The sequence below is a fragment of the Oncorhynchus keta genome, unplaced genomic scaffold, assembly GCF_023373465.1.
Source record: "Oncorhynchus keta strain PuntledgeMale-10-30-2019 unplaced genomic scaffold, Oket_V2 Un_contig_1319_pilon_pilon, whole genome shotgun sequence".
Lineage (NCBI taxonomy): Eukaryota > Metazoa > Chordata > Actinopteri > Salmoniformes > Salmonidae > Oncorhynchus > Oncorhynchus keta.
This window is the reverse complement of record NW_026278147.1, coordinates 674,555-701,389: the sequence shown is the minus strand read 5'-3', so window position 1 is coordinate 701,389 and position 26,835 is coordinate 674,555. Positions and strand designations below refer to the sequence as shown.

The window sequence follows — 26,835 nt, the reverse complement described above, 5'->3', positions numbered from 1 at the left end:
TAACTTTTACCGCAAGTTCATCAAGAACTTCAGCTTGGTGGCAGCCCCTCTCTCAGCTTTAACCAAGGGTGGCAATGCAAGGTTTTTGTGGGGAAGAGAATCTGAGACGGCCTTCCAAGGACTCAAGCAGCGCGTCCTCTCTGCTCCCATCCTGATACTACCGACTACGGATGAACCGTTTGTGGTGGAGGTAGCCGCCTCAGAGGTTGGTGTTGGAGCTGTCCTGTCTCAGAGGGGTGAAGACAAGAAGCTTCATCCGTGCGCTTTCTTCTCACACCGGCTTACCCCGGCTGAGAGGAACTACGATGTGGGGGATCGTGAACTCCTAGCGGTTAAGATGGCATTGAAGGAATGGAGACACTGGCTCGAGGGGGCTTCTCACCCGTTTCAAGTGCTTACGGACCACAAAAATCTGGAGTATATCCAGCAGGCGAAGCGGTTGAACTCTAGACAAGCTAGATGGTCTCTTTTCTTCAATCGATTCCAGTTTATCCTCATCTATCGGCCCGGGTCGAAGAATCTCAAACCGGATGCCCTGTCCCGAGTCTACGCTCCTGCCATTCGAGATGACACGGACATGCCTGTCCTTCCTGCTGCTAAGATCGTGGCTCCGATCTCGTGGCAAGTTGAGGATACCGTGAGACGAGCTCAAGCTATTGAACCGGACCCGAAAGGAGGTCCTGCCAATCGGTTATTTGTCCCCAAGGCAGTGAGGACTCAGGTCCTTCTGTGGGGGCACTCCTCTCGCCTCACCTGTCACCCGGGCGTAGGTCGCACCTTGGAGTTCATCCAGCGTAAGTTCTGGTGGCCTACCATAAGAGAAGACGTTGCCACTTTCATCAATGCCTGCCCCGTGTGCTGCCAGGGCAAATCTTCTCACCTCCGCCCGCAAGGACTCCTTCACCCTTTACCTGTTCCCCACAGACCCTGGTCCCATATCTCGTTGGACTTTATTACTGGCCTTCCTCCATCCCATGGCAATACTACTATCCTAGTCATAATCGACAGGTTTTCTAAGGCGGCCAGGTTCGTCCCTCTGATTAAGTTACCTTCTGCCAAGGAAACGGCTGAGTTGGTAATTAATCATGTGTTCCGAGTCTTCGGCATTCCTCAAGATATTGTTTCTGACAGAGGTCCCCAGTTCGCCTCTAGGTTTTGGAAGGCCTTCTGCCAACTCATGGGGGCTTCTGCCAGTCTATCTTCAGGGTACCATCCGGAGTCCAACGGCCAAACAGAGAGGATGAATCAAGAGCTGGAAACCACCCTCCGATGTATGACTCGTAACAACCCGTCCACATGGTCGTCCTTCATTGTTTGGGCCGAATACGCGCACAACACCTTGCGCTCCTCCTCCACTGGTATGTCCCCGCACGAGTGTCAGTTTGGCTATGCCCCTCCATTGTTCCCAGACCAGGAGGCAGGAGTCAGAGTGCCTTCAGCCTTGAAGTTCGTCAGACGCTGTCGGCTTATGTGGAGGAAGACCCGTCTTAATCTTATGCGTTCCTCACAGAGGTACCAACAACAAGCCAACAGACGTCGCCGTCCTGGGCCTACCCTGCGCCCCGGCCAGAGAGTCTGGCTCTCCACAAGAGACTTACCACTACGGGTGGAGTCTCGCAAGCTGTCCCAAAAATACATCGGCCCCTTTAAGGTTGCCAGGAGAGTTAACCCAGTTTCTTATCGCCTACACTTACCCAGATCCCTTAAGATTAATCCCACGTTTCACATTTCCTTATTAAAACCTGTTTTTTCTCCCCTTGTCCCGGCAGACAGATCTCCCCTTCTGCTTCGTGTCATTGGAGGCCAGCCGGCTTATACCGTCCATCGGATACTGGATTCCCGCCGGGTGCAGCGGTCCTGGCAGTATCTGGTGGACTGGGAAGGCTACGGTCCCGAGGAGCGCTCCTGGGTTCCTGCCAAAGACATACTGGACCCTGACCTCATTCGTGAGTTCAGGGCCCTCCACCCTGAGAGAGCTGGTAGGAACGTCAGGAGCCGTTCCTAGGGGGGGGGATTCTGTCAGGATTTGGCCAGGGTTGTTCCGGTTTTTGGTCACTAGAGGCCCCCATTGTGCCTTTTGACCTTTTTGTTTTCCCTTGATCCCCATTATTATTTGCACCTGTGCCTCGTTTCCCCTGATTGTATTTAAACCCTTTGTTTTCCTCAGTTCTGTGCTCTGTGTTTGTATGTTAGCACCCAGCCCTAGTACTCTGTGTACTCTTGTTGATCCCGGTGGACTATTTTGAGGAATTCTGTTTTTTTGTTCTTGTTTGTTTGTTTTTTGAGTATCTTTTGAGGCTTTTTGTGCTATACCTTCCATCTTGTGGATTTACCTTTTTGTCTTGGAGGATTACCTTTGTTCTTATGGAATTCCTTTTGAGGTTGTGGAGTTACATGTTTTCCTGAAGAACTTCACTTTTTACTTCATTAAATACACCGTCTCAAATACTGCTGTGTCTGCCTCATCTTCTGGGTTCTGCCGACTATTCGTGGCTCAGTTGGTTAAGTGACTGTTTCTCACTCCGGAGACCCGGGTTCGTAACCGGGTCCTGACACCACTGATAAAAGAAGGAGCCAGATCTCTCAGGATGTAACAATCTGAAGCATCTGTTTATAGAACTTCTGTTGATGAGACAAAGTCCACTGGTGGGAAGTGGGAAGAGAGGGAAGAAACCTGGCTGACAATCTGCTTTAATATTGTAGCATGGTTTGAGATCCATGCTGATTGTTAAAGTCACTTCTATCCATAGCTGTACTTGATTTAGCCACAACCGTACAAACCATCAAACTATCAGTATAAGGTGCCGCCGACAAACATGGCAGCTCTGCTTCAAGCTCGTCCTATAGGGGCAGTATTTCATTTTTGGATAAAAAGACGTGCCCGTTTTTAGCGCAATATTTTGTCACGAAAAGATGCTCAACTATGCTTGGAATTGATAGTTTTGTAAAGAAGACACTCTGACGTTTCCAGAACTGCAAAGATTTTCACTGTGAGTGCCATGGAACAAAATCTACAGGCAAAACCAAGATGTTTGAGCGACCAGGAAATCAACAGGATTTCGGACGGCACGTTTTCCATGATCGCCTTATATGGCTGTGAATGCGACAGGAATGAACGGACACTTCCTATCGTTTCCCCCAGGTGTCTGCAGCATTGTGACGTATTTGTAGGCATATCATTGGAAGATTGACCATAAGAGACTACAATTGCCAAGTGTCCCGCACGGTGTCTGCGTGGAAATTGGTGCGCAAAAAGTCAGCTACCAGTATTTTTCCATCCGAATCAGAGAAGAATGCACGCTTCCAGGGACGGCATTTCAATGAAGAGATATATGACAAAACACCTTGAGGATTGATTCAAACAACGTTTTCCATGTTTCAGTCGATATTATGGAGTTAATTCGGAAAAAAGTTTGACGTTTAGGTGACTGAATTTTCGGTTAGTTTCGGTAGCCAAATGCATAGTAACAAAACGGAACGTTGTGTCCTACACAAGCATCTTTCAGGAAAAACTGGACATCTGCTATGTAACTGAGAGTCTCCTCATTGAAACATCTGAAGTTCTTCAAAGGTAAATTATTTTATTTGATCCCTTTGCTGGTTTTTGTGAATATGTTGCGTGCTAAATGCTAACGCTAAATGCTAAGCTAGCTATCACCACTCTTACACAAATTATTGATTTTCTCTGGTTCTAAAGCATATTTTGAAAATCTGAGACGACAGGATTGTTAAGACAAGGATAAGCTTGAGAGCAGGCATATTTATTTCATTTCATTTGCAATTTTTAGAAATCGCTAATGTTGCGTTATGGTAATGAGCTTGAGGCTGTAGTCACGATCCTGCATGCGGGATGGGGCGGACTAAGAGGTTAGCAACTTTGCAGTATTCATTTTTGTGTGTTATTTCTTACATTATTAGCCCAGAATGTTTTTTGTGTTATTACATACAGCCGGAAATAACTTTTGGATATCCGAGCGGCGGTAACTCACCACAATTACGAACAGGAACACGACTTTCCAGAATTGGATCTTTTGTTTGTATCCCCCAGGACAATTACACTTATCCCAGAGGCTGCTCCAAAACATTGCCAGTGGAGAAGAGATATTCAGAATGGACCTCTAGTCCGAGGCGTGTACACCATCCAAAGCTTTCGAGTATATTACTCGCTAATGTTCAGTCTCTGGACAATGAAGTAGACGAGCTCAGGACAAGGATCTCCTTCCAGAAAGACACCAGGGACTGTAACATATTCTGGTTCATGGAATCATGGCTCTCTCGGAATATACTGTCCCCATCCATACAGCCAGCTGGGTTCTCAGTTCATCGCGCAGACAGGAATAAAGAATTCTCCGTGAAGAAGAAAGGCCCTGCCTGTATGCTTCATTATTAACTACTCATGGTGTGATTTGTGATAAAATACAGAATCTCAAGTCCTTTTGTTTCCTCAACCTAGAATACCTCACAATCAAATGCAGACAGTATTACCTCCCGAGAGAATTCTCTTCAGTTATAGGCACAGCCATGTATATTCCCTCTCAAGCCGATACCATGACGGCCCTCAAATAACTACACTGGACGCATGCAAACTGGAAACCATATCCTTAGGTCACATTTATTGTAGCTGGCGATTTTAACCTCTAGCGACGAGCAATCCCGTATCCGGGAGCGTAATCATAGCCTCAAGTGCATTACCATAACGCAACTTTTCCTATTCATGAAAATCGTAATTGAAATTAAATAAATATATTCAAACACAAGCTTAACACACAAGCTTAACCATAGAGCTACATTACCCCTATATGTATATCACGCCTATCAGCCCGGATCTCAGGTCACAGATGGAGATTGTATTATGATTGTATTGTCTATGCTTAGCTAAGCCCAGTGCCCTGCTCCAGACCAGATCTCAGGTCACAGATGGAGATTGTATTATGTCTATGCTCAGCTAAACCCGTATTATGTCTATGCTCAGCTAAGCCCAGTGCCCTGCCCCAGCCCAGATCTCAGGTCACAGATGGAGATTGTATTATGTCTATGCTCAGCTAAGCCCAGTGCCCTGCCCCAGCCCAGATCACAGGTCACCCAGTGCCCTGCCCCAGACCAGATCTCAGGTCACAGATGGAGATTGTATTATGTCTATGCTTAGCTAAGCCCAGTGCCCTGCCCCAGACCAGATCTCAGGTCACAGATGGAGATTGTTTATTTGATTACTTCTGGCTGCCTCAGTCTAGGTTTACTCCTAGACGTCAGATAAATACCTCATGACAGTTATTAACATGAACACAACTATCTGAGTTTGGGAAATGTAAATGATTCCCAGTGATGTTATTAGAAGTTAAAACAGGTTAAAAGCTCTTACCTAGATCATTGTCTTCCCCTGGTTTGGCCTGTGGCAGCCGGAAGGTTTTGGGTCGGTCATATCTGGATCAATAAATAAGCAAGCAGACACTTTGATCCACACTTACATTGAACAACAGGTTTACATACTTATTCATTGTTGGGGCTCAGTTCAATCCGTATCGCTGAGGTTCAGCATTATATCACTATTGAAATCTAAAGTTAATATCTGTCACGTTCTGACCTTTATTTCCTGTGTTTTGTATTTAGTTAGTATGGTCAGGGCGTGAGTTGGGTGGGCAGTCTATGTTTGTTTTTCTATGATTTGGGTATTTCTATGTTTCGGCCTAGTATGGTTCTCAATCAGAGGCAGGTGTCATTAGTTGTCTCTGATTGAGAATCATGAACAACAGGTTTCACTGTGTGTTTGTGGGTGATTGTTCCTGTCTCTGTCTCTGCACCAGATAGGACTGTTTTGAGTTTTCACATTTCTTGGTTTTTTGTAGTCAGTTGTTCATGTGTACCTTAACGTATTAAAAAGAACCATGGACAATTACCACGCCGCGTATTGGTCCTCTGATCCGTTTCGCCTCTCCTCTTCGGAAGAAGAGGAGGAAATTCATTACAATATCAGAATGAGCCGAGATATGCAGCATTTACCACTGAACCAAGAACATTGATTTAACATTTCTAACGCGATGTAATGCAGTTCTTCAGTACTATAGATTCAATTGAGCCTTTAGTCCACAATCTGTGGTACAATACCTGGCTTTAATCTATAATCTGTGGTACAATACCTGGCTTTAGTCCACAATCTGTGGTACAATACCTGGCTTTAATCTATAATCTGTGGTACAATACCTGGCCTTAGTCTATAATCTGTGGTACAATATCTGGCGTTAGTCTATAATCTGTGGTAAAATGCTTGGCTTTAGTCCACAATCTGTGGTACAATACTTGGTTTTAGTCTATAATCTGTGGTAAAATACCTGGCATTAGTCCATAATCTGTGGTACAATACCTGGCTTTAGTCTATAATCTGTGGTAAAATACCTGGCTTTAGTCCATAATCTGTGGTACAATACCTGGTTTTAGTCTATAATCTGTGGTACAATACCTGGTTTTAGTCTATAATCTGTGGTACAATACCTGGCCTTAATCTATAATCTGTGGTAAAATGCCTGGCTTTAGTCCATAATCTGTGGTACGATTCTTTGCCTTGGTCTATAATCTGTGGTACAATACCTGGCCTTAGTCTGTAATCTGTGTTACAATACCTGGCCTTAATCTATAATCTGTGGTAAAATGCCTGGCTTTAGTCCATAATCTGTGGTAAAATGCCTGGCTTTAGTCTATAATCTGTGGTAAAATACCTGGCTTTAGTCTATAATCTGTGGTACAATACCTGGCCTTAGTACATAACCTGTGGTACAATACCTGGTTTTAGTCCATAATCTGTGGTACAATACCTGGTTTTAGTCCATAATCTGTGGTACAATACCTAGCCTTAGTCTATAATCTGTGGTACAATACCTGGCCTTAGTCTGTAATCTGTGTGAGTGGTACAATACCTGGCTTTCGTCTGTAATCTGTGTGAGTGGTACAATGCCTGTTCTTGTCTGTAATATGTGGTATAATACATTGCCTAAATCTGTAATCTGTGTGAGTGGTACACTACCTGGCTTTAGTCTGTAATCTGTGTAAGTGGCACAATGCCTGGCCTTGTCTGTAATGTGTGGTATAATGCCAGGCCTTGTCTGTAATATGTGCTATAATTCCTTAGTCTGTAATCTGTGTGAGTGGTACAATGCCTGTCTTTAGTCTGTAATCTGTGTGAGTGGTACAATACCTGGCTTTAGCAGAGACCCTGTCCTTGGTGTCCCAGATTTTGAAGGTGATTTTATGAGACACCAGTTTAATGAGCAGCTCTCTGGTGACTCTAACCTTTACAGACTGAGACCAGCCTAACCACACCTGGTCCCCTTCAAGCCACGGCTTCAACACCTGGGAAGATACATACACACACCGCATGGTCCGTTATACACCTGTTGGACATAATGTGCCTGGTCACTTTGAGGACTCTACATTGAGGACCATTATATTCAACGAGAGAAAAGGAGGGTGTGTCATTGTGTTGAGATTGAGTGGGATTACATGCCCATGCCATGCCATGCCTGTCTTTCTGTCTGTCTGCTTAGCTTTAGCTCAGAAGGCTAACACAATCATGGCATTACCTTGGTCTGTTTGTTTGTCTGCCTTGGCTTTACTCAGAAAATCAAATCATATGCACTGAATAGAATAGTTTAGACCTTACAGTGAAATGCTGACTTTACAAGCCCTTAACCAACAATGCTTTAACTTCTTCGATATAGGGGGCGCTCTTTTAATTTTTGGTTAAAAAAAACGTTCCTGTTTTAAACAAGATATTTTGTCACGAAAAGATGCTCGACTATGCATATAATTGACAGCTTTGGAAAGAAAACACTCTGACGTTTCCAAAACTGCAAAGATATTATCTGTGAGTGCCACAGAACTGATGCTACAGGCGAAACCAAGATTACATTTCAAACAGGAAATGCTCCAGATTTTGAAGGCGCTGTGTTCCAATGTCTCCTTATATGGCTGTGAATGCGCCAAGAATGAGCTTACACTTTCTGTCGTTTCCCCAAGGTGTCTGCAGCATTGTGACGTATCTTGTAGGCATATCATTGGAAGAGTGACCATTTTACACGACATCTACCAGGTGCTCGCTTGGTGTCCTCCGTCGCAATTATTGCGTAATCTCCAGCTGCGTGTATTTTTTTTTATAGTTAACGTTGTGTTATGGTAATGAGCTTGAGGCTATGATTACGCTCCCGGATACGGGATTTCTCAACGCAAGAAGTTAAGACGTTTTAAGAAAAAAATAAGTGTTAAACTAAAAATAACGAGTAACAAATAATTAGACAGAAGCAGTAAAATAACAATAGCAAGGCTATATATAGAGGGTACCGGTAGTGTCATGGCTAATACAATCATGGCATTACCTTGGTCTGTCCGTCCGTCCGTCTAACTTCGCTTTAGCTCAGCAGGCTAACACAATCACGGCATTATCTTGGTCTCTCTCACACACACACTAACTTCCTCTCATTCTACATGTAGATTTTAGCTGTCTGTCTGTCTGTCTGTCTGTCTGTCTGTCTGTCTGTCTGTCTGTCTGTCTGTCTGGGGTAATAACTGTCTGTCTGTCTGTCTGTCTGTCTGTCTGTCTGTCTGTCTGTCTGTCTGTCTGTCTGTCTGGGGTAATAACTGTCTGTCTGTCTGTCTGTCTGTCTGTCTGTCTGTCTCTGTCTGTGGTAATAACTGTCTGTCTGTCTGTCTGTCTGTCTGTCTGTCTGTCTGTCTGTCTGTCTGTCTGTCTGTCTGTCTGTCTGTCTGTCTGTCTGTCTGTCTGTCTGTAATAACTGTCTGTCTGTCTGTCTGTCTGTCTGTCTGTCTGTCTGTCTGTCTGTCTGTCTGTCACCTTAACACAGACAAACAGACAGACAGACAGACAGACAGACAGACAGACAGACAGACAGACTGACTGACTGACTGACTGACTGACTGACTGACTGACTGACTGACTGGCTGGCTGGCTGGCTGGCTGGCTGGCTGGCTGGCAGGCAGGCAGGCAGGCAGGCATCTAGAGAGGCCCAGACTGACAGGTATAGATAGACAGGTATTAATCCAGACTGACAGGTATTATCCCAGACTGACAGGTGTAGATAGACAGGTATTAATCCAGACTGACAGGTGTAGATAGACAGGTATTAATCCAGACTGACAGGTGTAGATAGACAGGTATTAATCCAGACTGACAGGTGTAGATAGACAGGTATTAATCCAGACTGACAGGTATAGATAGACAGGTATTAACCCAGACTGACAGGTATTATCCCAGACTGACAGGTATTAACCCAGACTGACAGGTATTATCCCAGACTGACAGGTATTAACCCAGACTGACAGGTATAGATAGACAGGTATTAATCCAGACTGACAGGTATTACCCCAGACTGACAGGTATAGATAGACAGGTATTATCCTAGACTGACAGGTATAGATAGACAGGTATTATCCCAGACTGACAGGTATTATCCCAGACTGACAGGTATAGATAGACAGGTATTACCCCAGACTGACAGGTGTAGATAGACCGGTATTAAACCAGACTGACAGGTATAGATAGACAGGTATTATCCCAGACTGACAGGTATTAACCCAGACTGACAGGTATAGATACATTTACATTTCATTTAAGTCATTTAGCAGACGCTCTTCTTATCCAGAGCGACTTACAAATTGGTGCATTCACCTTATGACATCCAGTAGAGCAGTCACTTTACAATAGTGCATCTAAATCTTAAAGGGGGGTGAGAAGGATAACTTATCCTATCCTAGGTATTCCTTAAAGAGGTGGGGTTTCAGGTGTCTCCGGAAGGTGGTGATTGACTCCGCTGTCCTGGCGTCGTTCTGGAGTTTGTTCCACCATTGGGGGGCCAGAGCAGCGAACAGTTTTGACTGGGCTGAGCGGGAACTGTACTTCCTCAGTGGTAGGGAGGCGAGCAGGCCAGAGGTGGATGAACGCAGTGCCCTTGTTTGGGTGTAGGGCCTGATCAGAGCCTGGAGGTACTGAGGTGCCGTTCCCCTCACAGCTCCGTGGGCAAGCACCATGGTCTTGTAGCGGATGCGAGCTTCAACTGGAAGCCAGTGGAGAGAGCGGAGGAGCGGGGTGGCGTGAGAGAACTTGGGAAGGTTGAACACCAGACGGGCTGCGGCGTTCTGGATGAGTTGTAGGGGTTTAATGGCACAGGCAGGGAGCCCAGCCAACAGCGAGTTGCAGTAATCCAGACGGGAGATGACAAGTGCCTGGATTAGGACCTGCGCCGCTTCCTGTGTGAGGCAGGGTCGTACTCTGCGGATGTTGTAGAGCATGAACCTACAGGAACGGGCCACCGCCTTGATGTTAGTTGAGAACGACAGGGTGTTGTCCAGGATCACGCCAAGGTTCTTGGCGCTCTGGGAGGAGGACACAATGGAGTTGTCAACCGTGATGGCGAGATCATGGAACGGGCAGTCCTTCCCGGGAGGAAGAGCAGCTCCGTCTTGCCGAGGTTCAGCTTGAGGTGGTGATCCGTCATCCACACTGATATGTCTGCCAGACATGCAGAGATGCGATTCGCCACCTGGTCATCAGAAGGGGGAAAGGAGAAGATTAATTGTGCGTCGTCTGCATAGCAATGATAGGAGAGACCATGTGAGGTTATGACAGAGCCAAGTGACTTGGTGTATAGCGAGAATAGGAGAGGGCCTAGAACAGAGCCCTGGGGGACACCAGTGGTGAGAGCGCGTGGTGAGGAGACAGATTCTCGCCACGCCACCTGGTAGGAGCGACCTGTCAGGTAGGACGCAATCCAAGCGTGGGCCGCGCCGGAGATGCCCAACTCGGAGAGGGTGGAGAGGAGGATCTGATGGTTCACAGTATCGAAGGCAGCCAATAGGTCTAGAAGGATGAGAGCAGAGGAGAGAGAGTTAGCTTTAGCAGTGCGGAGCGCCTCCGTGATACAGAGAAGAGCAGTCTCAGTTGAATGACTAGTCTTGAAACCTGACTGATTTGGATCAAGAAGGTCATTCAGAGAGAGATAGCGGGAGAGCTGGCCAAGGACGGCACGTTCAAGAGTTTTGGAGAGAAAAGAAAGAAGGGATACTGGTCTGTAGTTGTTGACATCGGAGGGATCGAGTGTAGGTTTTTTCAGAAGGGGTGCAACTCTCGCTCTCTTGAAGACGGAAGGGACGTAGCCAGCGGTCAGGGATGAGTTGATGAGCGAGGTGAGGTAAGGGAGAAGGTCTCCGGAAATGGTCTGGAGAAGAGAGGAGGGGATAGGGTCAAGCGGGCAGGTTGTTGGGCGGCCGGCCGTCACAAGACGCGAGATTTCATCTGGAGAGAGAGGGAGAAAGAGGTCAGAGCACAGGGTAGGGCAGTGTGAGCAGAACCAGCGGTGCCGTTTGACTTAGCAAACGAGGATCGGATGTCGTTGACCTTCTTTTCAAAATGGTTGACGAAGTCATCTGCAGAGAGGGGAGGAGGGGGGAGGATTCAGGAGGGAGGAGAAGGTGGCAAAGAGCTTCCTAGGGTTAGAGGCAGATGCTTGGAATTTAGAGTGGTAGAAAATGGCTTTAGCAGCAGAGACAGAGGAGGAAAATGTAGAGAGGAGGGAGTGAAAGGATGCCAGGTCCACAGGGAGGCGAGTTTTCCTCCATTTCCGCTCGGCTGCCTGGAGCCCTGTTCTGTGAGCTCGCAATGAGTCGTCGAGCCACGGGGCGGGAGGGAGGACCGAGCCGGCCTGGAGGATAGGGGACATAGAGAGTCAAAGGATGCAGAAAGGGAGGAGAGGAGGGGGTTGAGGAGGCAGAATCAGGAGATAGGTTGGAGAAGGTTTGAGCAGAGGGAAGAGATGATAGGATGGAAGAGGAGAGAGTAGCGGGGAGAGAGAGCGAAGGTTGGGACGGCGCGATACCATCCGAGTAGGGGCAGTGTGGGAGGTGTTGGATGAGAGTGAGAGGGAAAAGGATACAAGGTAGTGGTCGGAGACTTGGAGGGGAGTTGCAATGAGGTTAGTGGAAGAACAGCATCTAGTAAAGATGAGGTCAAGCGTATTGCCTGCCTTGTGAGTAGGGGGGAGGTGAGAGGGTGAGGTCAAAAGAGGGAGAGGAGTGGAAAGAAGGAGGCAGAGAGGAATGAGTCAAAGGTAGACGTGGGGAGGTTAAAGTCGCCCAGCACTGTGAGAGCTGAGCCGTCCTCAGGAAAGGAGCTTATCAAGGTATCAAGCTCATTGATGAACTCTCCGAGGGAACCTGGAGGGCGATAAATGATAAGGATGTTAAGCTTGAAAGGGCTGGTAACTGTGACAGCATGGAATTCAAAGGAGGCGATAGACAGATGGGTAAGGGGAGAAAGAGAGAATGACCACTTGGGAGAGATGAGGATCCCGGTGCCACCACCCCGCTGACCAGAAGCTCTCGGGGTGTGCGAGAACACGTGGGTGGACGAAGAGAGAGCAGTAGGAGTAGCAGTGTTGTCTGTGGTGATCCATGTTTCCGTCAGTGCCAAGAAGTCGAGGGACTGGAGGGAGGCATAGGCTGAGATGAACTCTGCCTTGTTGGCCGCAGATCAGCAGTTCCAGAGGCTACCGGAGACCTGGAACTCCACGTGGGTCGTGCGCGCTGGGACCATCAGATTAGGGTGGCCGCGGCCACGCGGTGTGGAGCGTTTGTATGGTCTGTGCAGAGAGGAGAGAACAGGGATAGACAGACACATAGTTGACAGGCTACAGAAGAGGCTACGCTAATGCAAAGGAGATTGGAATGACAAGTGGACTACACGTCTCGAATGTTCAGAAAGTTAAGCTTACGTAGCAAGAATCTTATTGACTAAAATGATTAAAATGATACAGTACTGCTGAAGTAGGCTAGCTGGCAGTGGCTGCGTTGTTGACACTACACTAATCAAGTCGTTCCGTTGAGTGTAATAGTTTCTGCAGTGCTGCTATTCGGGGCTAGCTGGCTAGCTAGCAGTGTTGTTTACGTTACGTTGCGTTAAAAGAACGACAATAGCTGGCTAGCTAACCTAGAAAATCGCTCTAGACTACACACTTATCTTTGATACAAAGACGGCTATGTAGCTAGCTGTGTAGCTAGCTACGATCAAACAAATCAAACCGTTGTACTGTAATGAAATGAAATGAAAATGTGATACTACCTGTGAATGCGACCGGGTTGTTGAGTCCTATTCGGTAGCCGTTGGCTAGCTGTTGGCTAGCTGTTGGCTAGCTGTTGGCTAGCTAGCAGAGTCTCCTACGTTAAGGACGACAGATAGCTGGCTAGCTAACCTCGGTAAGTTAAGATAATCACTCTAAGACTACACAATTATCTTGGATACGAAGACAGCAAGACAGCTATGTAGCTCGCTAACACTACACTAATCAAGTCGTTCAGTTGAGTGTAATAGTTACTACAGTGCTGCTAATCGGTGGGTGTATGCTATGTGGCTAGCTGCTGGGCAGTAGACTACGTTAGGACGACGAAATACGATAATTATGCAATTATCGTTGATACAAAGACGGCTATGTAGCTAGCTAAGAAGAAATTGCTAAGATTAGACAAATCAAACCGTTGTAATATAATGAATGTAATGAAATGTAATGAAAAAGTACTTTTAGATAGATAGACAGGTATTAACCCAGACTGGCAGGTATTATCCTAGACTGACAGGTATAGATAGACAGGTATTACCCCAGACTGACAGGTATAGATAGACAGGTATTAAACCAGACTGACAGGTATAGATAGACAGGTATTATCCCAGACTGACAGATATTATCCCAGACTGACAGGTATAGATAGACAGGTATTACCCCAGACTGACAGGTATAGATAGACAGGTATTAAACCAGACTGACAGGTATAGATAGACAGGTATTATCCTAGACTGACAGGTATTATCCTAGACTGACAGGTATAGATAGACAGGTATTAACCTAGACTGACAGGTATAGATAGACAGGTATTATCCTTGACTGACAGGTATAAATAGACAGGTATTATCCCAGACTGACAGGTATTAACCCAGACTGACAGGTATAGATAGACAGGTATTATCCCAGACTGACAGGTATTATCCCAGACTGACAGGTATTAACCCAGACTGACAGGTATAGATAGACAGGTATTAACCCAGACTGACAGGTATTAACCCAGACTGACAGGTATAGATAGACAGGTATTAACCCAGACTGATAGGTATTAACCCAGACTGACAGGTGTAGATAGACGGGTATTAACCCAGACTGACAGGTATAGATAGACAGGTATTAACCCAGACTGACAGGTATAGATAGACAGCTATTAACCCAGACTGACAGGTATTAACCCAGACTGACAGGTATAGATAGACAGGTATTGACCCAGATTGACAGTTATAGATAGACAGGTATTAACCCAGACTGACAGGTATAGATAGACAGGTATAAACCCAGACTGACAGGTATAGATAGACAGGTATTAACCCAGACTGACAAGTATAGATAGACAGGTATTGCCCCAGACTGACAGTTATTACCCCAGACTGACAGGTGTAGATAGACAGGTATTAATCCAGACTGACAGGTATAGATAGACAGGTATTACCCCAGACTGACAGGTATTACCCCAGACTGACAGGTGTAGATAGACAGGTATTAATCCAGACTGACAGGTATAGATAGACAGGTATTACCCCAGACTGACAGGTATTACCCCAGACTGACAGGTGTAGATAGACAGGTATTAACCCAGACTGACAGGTATAGATAGACAGGTATTACCCCAGACTGACAGGTGTAGATAGACAGGTATTAACCCAGACTGACAGGTATAGATAGACAGGTATTATCCCAGACTGACAGGTATTAACCCAGACTGACAGGTATTAATCCAGACTGACATGTATTAACCCAGACTGACAGGTATTAACCCAGACTGACAGGTGTAGATAGACAGGTATTAATCCAGACTGACAGGTATAGATAGACAGGTATTAACCCAGACTGACAGGTATTAACCCAGACTGACAGGTATAGATAGACACGTATTAACCTAGACTGACAGGTGTAGATAGACAGGTATTATCCTAGACTGATAGGTATAGATAGACAGGTATTATCCCAGACTGACAGGTATTATCCCAGACTGACAGGTATAGATAGACAGGTATTAACCCAGACTGACAGGTATAGATAGACAGGTATTATCCCAGACTAACAGGTATTACCCCAGACTGACAGGTGTAGATAGACAGGTATTATCCCAGACTGACAGCTATTAACCCAGACTAACAGGTATTAACCCAGACTGACAGGTATTAACCCAGACTGACAGGTATAGATAGACAGGTATTAACCCAGACTGACAGGTATAGATAGACAGGTATTAACCCAGACTGACAGATATTATCCCAGACTGACAGGTATAGATAGACAGGTATTACCCCAGACTGACAGGTATAGATAGACCGGTATTAAACCAGACTGACAGGTATTACCCCAGACTGACAGGTATTAACCCAGACTGACAGGTATAGATAGACAGGTATTACCCCAGACTGACAGGTATAGATAGACTGGTATTATCCCAGACTGACAGGTATAGATAGACAGGTATTAAACCAGACTGACAGGTATTACCCCAGCCTGACAGGTATAGATAGACCGGTATTAAACCAGACTGACAGGTATAGATAGACAGGTATTATCCCAGACTGACAGGTATTAACCCAGACTGACAGGTATAGATAGACAGGTATTAAACCAGACTGACAGGTATAGATAGACAGGTATTATCCTAGACTGACAGGTATAGATAGACAGGTATTATCCCAGACTGACAGGTATAGATAGACAGGTATTATCCTAGACTGACAGGTATAGATAGACAGGTATTAAACCAGACTGGCAGGTATAGATAGACAGGTATTATCCCAGACTGACAGGTATAGATAGACAGGTATTATCCTAGACTGACAGGTATAGATAGACAGGTATTAAACCAGACTGGCAGGTATAGATAGACAGGTATTATCCCAGACTGACAGGTATAGATAGACAGGTATTATCCCAGACTGACAGGTATAGATAGACAGGTATTATCCTAGACTGACAGGTATAGATAGACAGGTATTAAACCAGACTGGCAGGTATAGATAGACAGGTATTACCCCAGACTGACAGGTATTACCCCAGACTGACAGGTGTAGATAGACAGGTATTAATCCAGACTGACAGGTATAGATAGACAGGTATTACCCCAGACTGACAGGTATTACCCCAGACTGACAGGTGTAGATAGACAGGTATTAACCCAGACTGACAGGTATAGATAGACAGGTATTACCCCAGACTGACAGGTATTACCCCAGACTGACAGGTGTAGATAGACAGGTATTAACCCAGACTGACAGGTATAGATAGACAGGTATTATCCCAGACTGACAGGTATTAACCCAGACTGACAGGTATTAATCCAGACTGACAAGTATTAACCCAGACTGACAGGTATTAACCCAGACTGACAGGTGTAGATAGACAGGTATTAATCCAGACTGACAGGTATAGATAGACAGGTATTAACCCAGACTGACAGGTATTAACCCAGACTGACAGGTATAGATAGACACGTATTAACCTAGACTGACAGGTGTAGATAGACAGGTATTATCCTAGACTGATAGGTATAGATAGACAGGTATTATCCCAGACTGACAGGTATTATCCCAGACTGACAGGTATAGATAGACAGGTATTAACCCAGACTGACAGGTATAGATAGACAGGTATTAACCCAGACTGACAGGTATAGATAGACAGGTATTAACCCAGACTGACAGGTATTAACCCAGACTGACAGGTGTAGAGAGACAGGTATTAATCCAGACTGACAGGTGTAGATAGACAGGTATTATCCCAGACTAACAGGTATTACCCCAGACTGACAGGTGTAGATAGACAGGTATTATCCCAGACTGACAGCTATTAACCCAGACTAACAGGTATTAACCCAGACTGACAGGTATTAACCCAGACTGACAGGTATAGATAGACAGGTATTAACCCAGACTGACAGGTATAGATAGACAGGTATTAACCCAGACTGACAGATATTATCCCAGACTGACAGGTATAGATAGACAGGTATTACCCCAGACTGACAGGTATAGATAGACCGGTATTAAACCAGACTGACAGGTATTACCCCAGACTGACAGGTATTAACCCAGACTGACAGGTATAGATAGACAGGTATTACCCCAGACTGACAGGTATAGATAGACTGGTATTATCCCAGACTGACAGGTATAGATAGATAGGTATTAAACCAGACTGACAGGTATTACCCCAGCCTGACAGGTATAGATAGACCGGTATTAAACCAGACTGACAGGTATAGATAGACAGGTATTATCCCAGACTGACAGGTATTAACCCAGACTGACAGGTATAGATAGACAGGTATTAAACCAGACTGACAGGTATAGATAGACAGGTATTATCCTAGACTGACAGGTATAGATAGACAGGTATTATCCCAGACTGACAGGTATAGATAGACAGGTATTATCCTAGACTGACAGGTATAGATAGACAGGTATTAAACCAGACTGGCAGGTATAGATAGACAGGTATTATCCCAGACTGACAGGTATAGATAGACAGGTATTATCCTAGACTGACAGGTATAGATAGACAGGTATTAAACCAGACTGGCAGGTATAGATAGACAGGTATTATCCCAGACTGACAGGTATAGATAGACAGGTATTATCCCAGACTGACAGGTATAGATAGACAGGTATTATCCTAGACTGACAGGTATAGATAGACAGGTATTAAACCAGACTGGCAGGTATAGATAGACAGGTATTATCCCAGACTGACAGGTATTATCCCAGACTGACAGGTATAGATAGACAGGTATTACCCCAGACTGACAGGTATAGATAGACAGGTATTAAACCAGACTGACAGGTATAGATAGACAGGTATTAACCCAGACTGACAGGTATTATCCTAGACTGACAGGTATAGATAGACAGGTATTATCCATGACTGACAGGTATAAATAGACAGGTATTATCCCAGGCTGACAGGTATTAACCCAGACTGACAGGTATAGATAGACAGGTATTATCCCAGACTGACAGGTATAGATAGACAGTTATTATCCCAGACTGACAGGTATTATCCCAGACTGACAGGTATTAACCCAGACTGACAGGTATAGATAGACAGGTATTACCCCAGACTGACAGGTATTAACCCAGACTGACAGGTGTAGATAGACAGGTATTAATCCAGACTGACAGGTATTAATCCAGACTGACAGGTGTAGATAGACAGGTATTATCCCAGACTAACAGGTATTACCCCAGACTGACAGGTGTAGATAGACAGGTATTATCCCAGACTGACAGGTATTATCCTAGACTGACAGGTATAGATAGACAGGTATTACCCCAGACTGACAGGTATAGATAGACAGGTACTAAACCAGACTGACAGGTATAGATAGACAGGTATTATCCCAGACTGACAGGTATTAACCCAGACTGACAGGTATTAACCCAGACTGACAGGTATAGATAGACAGGTATTAAACCAGACTGACAGGTATAGATAGACAGGTATTATCCCAGACTGACAGGTATTAACCCAGACTGACAGGTATAGATAGACAGGTATTATCCCAGACTGACAGCTATTAACCCAGACTGACAGGTATTAACCCAGACTGACAGGTATAGATAGACAGCTATTAACCCAGACTGACAGGTATTAACCCAGACTGACAGGTATAGATAGACAGGTATTAACCCAGACTGACAGGTATAGATAGACAGGTATTAACCCAGACTGACAGGTATATATAGACAGGTATTAACCCAGACTGACAGGTATAGATAGACAGGTATTAACCCAGACTGACAGGTATAGAGAGACAGGTATTACCCCAGACTGACAGGTATAGATAGACAGGTATTAACCCAGACTGACAGGTATTAACCCAGACTGACAGGTATAGATAGACAGGTATTAACCTAGACTGACAGGTATAGATAGACAGGTATTAACCCAGACTGACAGGTATTAACCCAGACTGACAGGTGTAGATAGACAGGTATTAATCCAGACTGACAGGTATTAATCCAGACTGACAGGTGTAGATAGACAGGTATTATCCCAGACTAACAGGTATTACCCCAGACTGACAGGTGTAGATAGACAGGTATTATCCCAGACTGACAGGTATTAATCCAGACTGACAGGTATTAATCCAGACTGATAGGTATTAATCCAGACTGACAGGTATTAATCCAGACTGACAGGTATAGATAGACAGGTATTAACCCAGACTGACAGGTATTAACCCAGACTGACAGGTATAGATAGACAGCTATTAACCCAGATTGACAGGTATAGATAGACAGCTATTAACCCAGACTGACAGGTATAGATAGACAGGTATTAATCCAGACTGACAGGTGTAGATAGACAGGTATTAATCCAGACTGACAGGTATAGATAGACAGGTATTAATCCAGACTGACAGGTGTAGATAGACAGGTATTAATCCAGACTGACAGGTATAGATAGACAGGTATTAACCCAGATTGACAGGTATAGATAGACAGCTATTAACCCAGACTGACAGGTATAGATAGACAGGTATTAACCCAGACTGACAGGTATAGATAGACAGGTATTAACCCAGACTGACAGGTATAGATAGACAGGTATTAACCCAGACTGACAGGTGTAGATAGACAGGTATTAATCCAGACTGACAGGTATAGATAGACAGGTATTAATCCAGACTGACAGGTATAGATAGACAGGTATTAACCCAGACTGACAGGTGTAGATAGACAGGTATTAACCCAGACTGACAGGTATAGATAGACAGGTATTAACCCAGACTGACAGGTGTAGATAGACAGGTATTAAACCAGACTGACAGGTATAGATAGACAGGTATTAATCCAGACTGACAGGTGTAGATAGACAGCTATTAACCCAGACTGACAGGTATAGATAGACAGGTATTAACCCAGACTGACAGGTATAGATAGACAGGTATTAACCCAGACTGACAGGTATAGATAGACAGGTATTAACCCAGACTGACAGGTATAGATAGACAGGTATTAATCCAGACTGACAGGTAACTTCAGGAAACTGAAAATATTTGACATGGGTCCTGAGATCCTCAAAAGGTTCTACAGCTGCACCACCGAGATCATCCTGACTGGTTGCATCACTGCCTGGTAGAGCAATTGCTCGGCCTCTGACCACAAGGCACTACAGAGTGTAGTGCGAACGGCCCAGTACATCACTGGGGCTAAGCTTCCTGCCATCCAGGACCTCTACACTAGGCGGTGTCACAGGAAGGCCTTAAAAATGGTCAAAGACCCCAGCCACCCCAGTCATAGACTCTTCTCTCTGCTACCGCATGGCAAGTGGTACTGAAGTGCCAAGTCTAGGACAAAAAGGCTTCTCAACAGTTTTTACCCCCAAGCCATAAGACTCCTGAACAGGTAATCAAATGGTTATTTTATATTTTTTTTATATGCCATTTAGCAGACACTTTTATCCAAAGCGACTTACAGTCATGTGTGCATACATTCTACGTATGGGTGGTCCCGGGAATCGAACCCACTACCCTGGCGTTACAAGCGCCATGCTCTACCAACTGAGCTACAGAAGGACCAACCTGGACTATTTGCATTGTGTGCCCCCCTGTTTCACGCTACTCTCTGGTTATCATATATGTACAGACACTTTAACCATATATACATGTACATACTACCTCAATCAGCCTGACTAACAGGTGTCTGTATATAGCCTTGCTACTCTTATTTTCAAATTTCTATTTACTGTTTTATTTCTTAACTTACCTACACACACACACACACACACACCTTTTTTTCGCACCATTGGTTAGAGCCTGTAAGCATTTCACTGTATTTGGGGCGCGTGACAAATAAACTTTGATTTGATTTGATAGACAGGTATTAAACATTAATCAATCAATCTAAACCAACTCAGCTCAGCTGGCATGGCTTCCTCTGTTACATTCGTACAAAATCTATGCATGTAAAACACACACACACACACACACACACACACACACACACACACACACACACACACACACACACACACACACACACACACACACACACACACACACACACACACACACACACACACACACACACACACACACACACACTGTGATAAGGCCTTCCCAGAGTTCATAATAAAGACTTGTCTCAGTTCAGCAGGCTAACACACTGATGGCATTACCTTGGTCTCATTCTCCATGTAGATCTTAGCAGCAAGGCCGAACATCACCAGATCTACTTTAACAGGGTCCTGGTCCCCAGGCAGCATGTTGTACTCTATACGGTAGTATGTCTGGGCCTTAGGGGCCTCCACCACTCCACCGGACAGAGCACGTTTGGGCTTCTTCTTCTCCACTAAGACCACCTCACCAACAGGACAGGGTTCTTCACCTAAAACAGGGAATATAATTAAAGACAAGGCTGTCTTATAAATCACCTAGGAGACAAAAGGGGAAAGAATTACATTACAACACACCAATATGAATTTTTATGGGATAGAGGACAGATAGAGGACAGATAGAGGACAGATAGAGGACAGATAGAGGACAGAGGGGTGATGTATCTCTATGGGATAGAGGACAGATAGAGGACAGAGGGGTGATGTATCTCTATGGGATAGAGGACAGAGGGGTGATGTATCTCTATGGGATAGAGGACAGATAGAGGACAGAGGGGTGATGTATCTCTATGGGATAGAGGACAGATAGAGGACAGAGGGGTGATGTATCTCTATGGGATAGAGGACAGAGGGGTGATGTATCTCTATGGGATAGAGGACAGAGGGGTGATGTATCTCTATGGGATAGAGGACAGAGGGGTGATGTATCTCTATGGGATAGAGGACAGAGGGGTGATGTATCTCTATGGGATAGAGGACAGAGGGGTGATGTATCTCTATGGGATAGAGGACAGATAGAGGACAGAGGGGTGATGTATCTCTATGGGATAGAGGACAGATAGAGGACAGAGGGGTGATGTATCTCTATGGGATAGAGGACAGATATGGGACAGAGGGGTGATGTATCTCTATGGGATAGAGGACAGATAGAGGACAGAGGGGTGATGTATCTCTATGGGATAGAGGACAGATAGAGGACAGAGGGGTGATGTATCTCTATGGGATAGAGGAAAGAGGGGTGATGTATCTCTATGGGATAGAGGACAGATAGAGGACAGAGGGGTGATGTATCTCTATGGGATAGAGGACAGATATGGTGATGCAGCTCTATGATATAGAGGACAGATAGGGTGATGCAGCTCTATGATATATGGGACAGTTAGGGGACAGATAGGGGTGATATACATATAGGGGTAATGTAGTTCTATGATATAGGGGACAGTTAGGGGACAGATAGGGGTGATATACATATAGGGGTAATGTAGCTCTATGGTATAGAGGACAGATATGGTGATGCAGCTCTATGATATAGAGGCCAGATAGGGGTTATGCAGCTCTATGAAATAGGGGACCGATAGGGTGATGCAGCTCTATGATATAGGGGACAGATAGGGTGATGCAGTTCTATGATATAGGGGACAGTTAGGGGACAGACAGGGGTGACATACATATAGGGGTAATGTAGCTCTATGGTATAAAGGCAGGTCGGGTGATACAGCTCTATGATATACGTGACAGATAGGGGACAGATAGGGGCGATATACATATGGGGTAATGTAGCTCTATGGTATAGAGGACAGAGAGGGTAATGTAGCTCTATGGTATAGAGGACAGAGAGGATAATGTAGCTCTGTGGTATAGAGGACAGATATGGGACAGTTATGGGACAGATAGGGGTGATATACATATAGGGGTAATGTAGCTCTATGGTATAAAGGCAGGTCGGGTGATACAGCTCTATGATATACGTGACAGATAGGGGACAGATAGGGGCGATATACATATGGGGTAATGTAGCTCTATGGTATAGAGGACAGAGAGGGTAATGTAGCTCTATGGTATAGAGGACAGAGAGGGTAATGTAGCTCTATGGTATAGAGGACAGATAGGGTGATTCAGCTCTGATATAGGGGACAGTTAGGGGTGATATACATATAGGGGTAATGTAGCTCTATGTATAGAGTACAGAGGGAATGATCCTTCTCACCCCCCTAAAATATTTAGATGCACTATTGTAAAGTGGCTGTTCCACTGGATGTCATAAGGTGAATGCACCAATTTGTAAGTCGCTCTGGATAAGAGCGTCTGCTAAATGACTTAAATGTAATGTAATGTAAATGTAATGAATGATATAGGTCAATGATATAGGGTACAGATAGGGGTGATATACATATAGGGGTAATGTAGCTCTGTGATATAGGGGACAGATAGGCGTAATATATATATATAGGGGTAATGTAGCTCTATGTATAGAGGACAGAGGGGATGATTTCGGTCAATGATATAGGGGACAGATAGGGGTGATATACATATAGGGGTAATGTAGCTCTATGTATAGAGGACAGAGGGGATGATTTCGGTCAATGATATAGGGGACAGATAGGGGTGATATACATATAGGGGTAATGTAGCTCTATGTATAGAGGACAGAGGGGATGATTTCGGTCAATGATATAGGGGACAGATAGGGGTGATATACATATAGGGGTAATGTAGCTCTATGGTATAGATGTAGCTCTATGGTATAGAGGACAGATATGGTGATGCAGCTCTATGATATCGAGGACAGATAGGGGTGATGCAGCTCTATGATATATGGGACAGTTAGGGGACAGATAGGGGTGATATACATATAGGGGTAATGTAGTTCTATGATATAGGGGACAGTTAGGGGACAGATAGGGGTGATATACATATAGGGGTAATGTAGCTCTATGGTATAGAGGACAGATATGGTGATGCAGCTCTATGATATTGAGGACAGATAGGGGTGATGCAGCTCTATGATATAGAGGACCGATAGGGTGATGCAGTTCTATGATATAGAGGACAGATAGGGTGATGCAGCTCTATGATATAGGGGACAGTTAGGGGACAGACAGGGGTGACATACATATAGGGGTAATGTAGCTCTATGGTATAGAGGACAGAGAGGATAATGTAGCTCTGTGGTATAGAGGACAGATATGGGACAGTTAGGGGACAGATAGGGGTGATATACATATAGGGGTAATGTAGCTCTATGGTATAGGGGACAGATAGGGGTAATGTAGCTCTATGGTATAGGGGACAGAGGGGATGATGTAGGTCAATGATATAGGGGACAGATAGGGGACAGATAGGGGTGATATACATATAGGGGTAATGTAGCTCTATGATATAGGGGAAAGATAGGGGTGACATACATATAGGGGTAATGTAGCTCTATGGTATAGAGGACAGAGAGGATCATGTAGCTCTATGGTATAGGGGACAGATAGCGTGATGCAGCTCTATGATACAGAGGACAGATAGGGGACAGATAGGGGTGATATACATATAGGGGTAATGTAGCTCTATGATATAGGGGACAGTTAGGGGACAGATAGGGGTGATATACATATAGGGGTAATGTAGCTCTATGATATAGGGGACAGATAGGGGTGACATACATATAGGGGTAATGTAGCTCTATGGTATAGAGGACAGATATGGTGATGCAGCTCTATGATATAGGGGACAGTTAGGGGACAGATAGGGGTGATATACATATGGTGCAATGTAGCTCTATGATATAGGGGTGATATACATATAGGGGTACTGTAGCTCTATGGTATAGAGGACAGAGAGGGTGATTCAGCTCTATTATATAGAGGACATAGAGGGTAATGTAGCTCTATGGTATAGAGGACAGATAGGGGACAGTTAGGGGACAGATAGGGGTGATATACATATGGTGCAATGTAGCTCTATGATATAGGGGACAGATAGGGGTGATATACATATAGGGGTAATGTAGCTCTATGGTATAGAGGACAGAGAGGGTCATTCAGCTCTATTATATAGAGGACATAGAGGGTAATGTAGCTCTATGGTATAGAGGACAGATAGGGGACAGTTAGGGGACAGATAGGGGTGATATACATGTAGGGGTAATGTAGCTCTATGATATAGGCGACAGATAGGGGTGATATACATATAGGGGTAATGTATCTCCATGATATAGGGGACAGATAGGGGACAGATAGGGGTGATATACATATAGCAGTAATGTAGCTCTATGGTATAGAGGACAGATATGGTGATGCAGCTCTATGATATAGGTTACAGTTAGGGGACAGATAGGGGTGATATACATATGGTGTAATGTATCTCTATGATATAGGGGACAGATAGGTGTGATACACATATAGGGGTAATGTATCTCTATGATATAGGGGACAGCTAGGTGTGATGTCAAGGACTCTTGTGTGTATGATATAGTTCTAGTAACTATAAACAAGTAACAATAATTTTCTTCTCTGTTTTCTATAAAATTAATGTTTGTGAATTCAAATGCTGCGCAATTCTGCTGTTTGTCAATGTGTTTGTGGGTGCTACTGTATTTTGTGTTGACATTTCTATTCATAATGTGCTTGCCTGTTGTAATATGTATAGTCCCAACATATGGTAGTGTACCTTTAGGAATGGCTATAACAATGCTGACAGTCCATTTGACGACATGGGAGCCATCTTTGCTGTTTGTACTGGTCAGGTCATCGGGTATGTCTTTGCTGTCTGTCGTAACGATGACATCCACAGGTGAGCTGGACTCCGAATATGACCTGTCCTGGTCTCTATGTTCTTGTCCCCCTGGGAACATGTCCTCCCTGTCCCTGTCTCCTCCACACCCTTCTGTCTCTGTGTCCTCCCCCAAATCAGAGTCTGGTGGAGAGGGACAGGGTAGAGAGCTCTTGGAGTCGGGTTCCTCACACAGCGATCTGGACTCCATGGTTCAGTCACAGCTTTTTCTGATGAATAGACAGTGTAACGTTACTGACTGAATAACAGACCTGCCAAGGGAACAAACATTGTTATTTCTAACTTCGTCAAAAATAAATATAAATAAATATAATAAATTACGTTGCAGCCAAACAAAGTAAATGTTCATTATTTTATTCTTAAAATAACAAATGTCATGCTCTACACTCCTAACAACAATGAGTAAATGCTACGCATACAACAATACAAGATACAGCTCTACATTATTATGTAACTTTTAAAATGCTAATTCCCAATGCACAAGCCTACCGTTTACTGTTTCTGTTTGCCTGTGTGGGTTGGTGATCCTACCGATCCTTCAGGCACTTCATTTTCACATCATCTGAGTAAAATTACATGTCAACTTTTCTGTGAATCACCTTCCTACTTACCGCTACACGAAATAGTCCTTAGCTCTTTGGTAGACTGGAGGTGCAGTTCGGCAGCTATTTCAGTTTGTGTCCCTTAAATCTTTTACCAATATCATCACTGATACATGATATATAGCCTAGTTATTTTCATAATTACGTAGAATCACGGTTTCATCTTTGACGGAATAACATCAAATGCGGTAGGATGTCACATCAACTGTTTACGTCACCTTAGCAACCAGTGTTGCGACAACAACGTGATAACGTTACAATCACCAGTGTCACAAATTGTTTGTAACAATGTTGCCGCGAGTGAAAGTTACATTGTGACATCATAATATATCATAATAAATGGATATTATTTATCACAATGGCCAATCCGGAACGAACTGAAACTTTGAAAGCCCGATTAGATTAGAAGAATCAAGCATTGCTATTATCCTGATAATTATTAACTCGATAAAAGATTGTTTTAGCATCAGAATAGTCTACAA

At 44.5% G+C, this 26,835-nt stretch overlaps 1 protein-coding gene across 1 annotated transcript in view; it reads right to left on the bottom strand.

Moving 5' to 3' along the window:
• cfap92 (cilia and flagella associated protein 92 (putative)) overlaps nucleotides 1–26,555 on the bottom strand; it is a 52,554-nt gene extending 25,999 nt beyond the window's left edge. Inside the window, exons 1-5 of the mRNA XM_052501297.1 lie at nucleotides 26,363–26,555; nucleotides 25,629–25,960; nucleotides 21,255–21,463; nucleotides 7,187–7,341; nucleotides 5,360–5,421 (exon numbers count right to left, since the gene is read on the bottom strand). Coding sequence (XP_052357257.1) covers nucleotides 5,360–5,421; nucleotides 7,187–7,341; nucleotides 21,255–21,463; nucleotides 25,629–25,941 — 739 coding nt within the window. The 5' untranslated portion in view covers nucleotides 25,942–25,960; nucleotides 26,363–26,555. The remainder of the gene's footprint in view (nucleotides 1–5,359; nucleotides 5,422–7,186; nucleotides 7,342–21,254; nucleotides 21,464–25,628; nucleotides 25,961–26,362) is intronic.
• Between the last annotated feature and the right edge of the window lie 280 nt (nucleotides 26,556–26,835).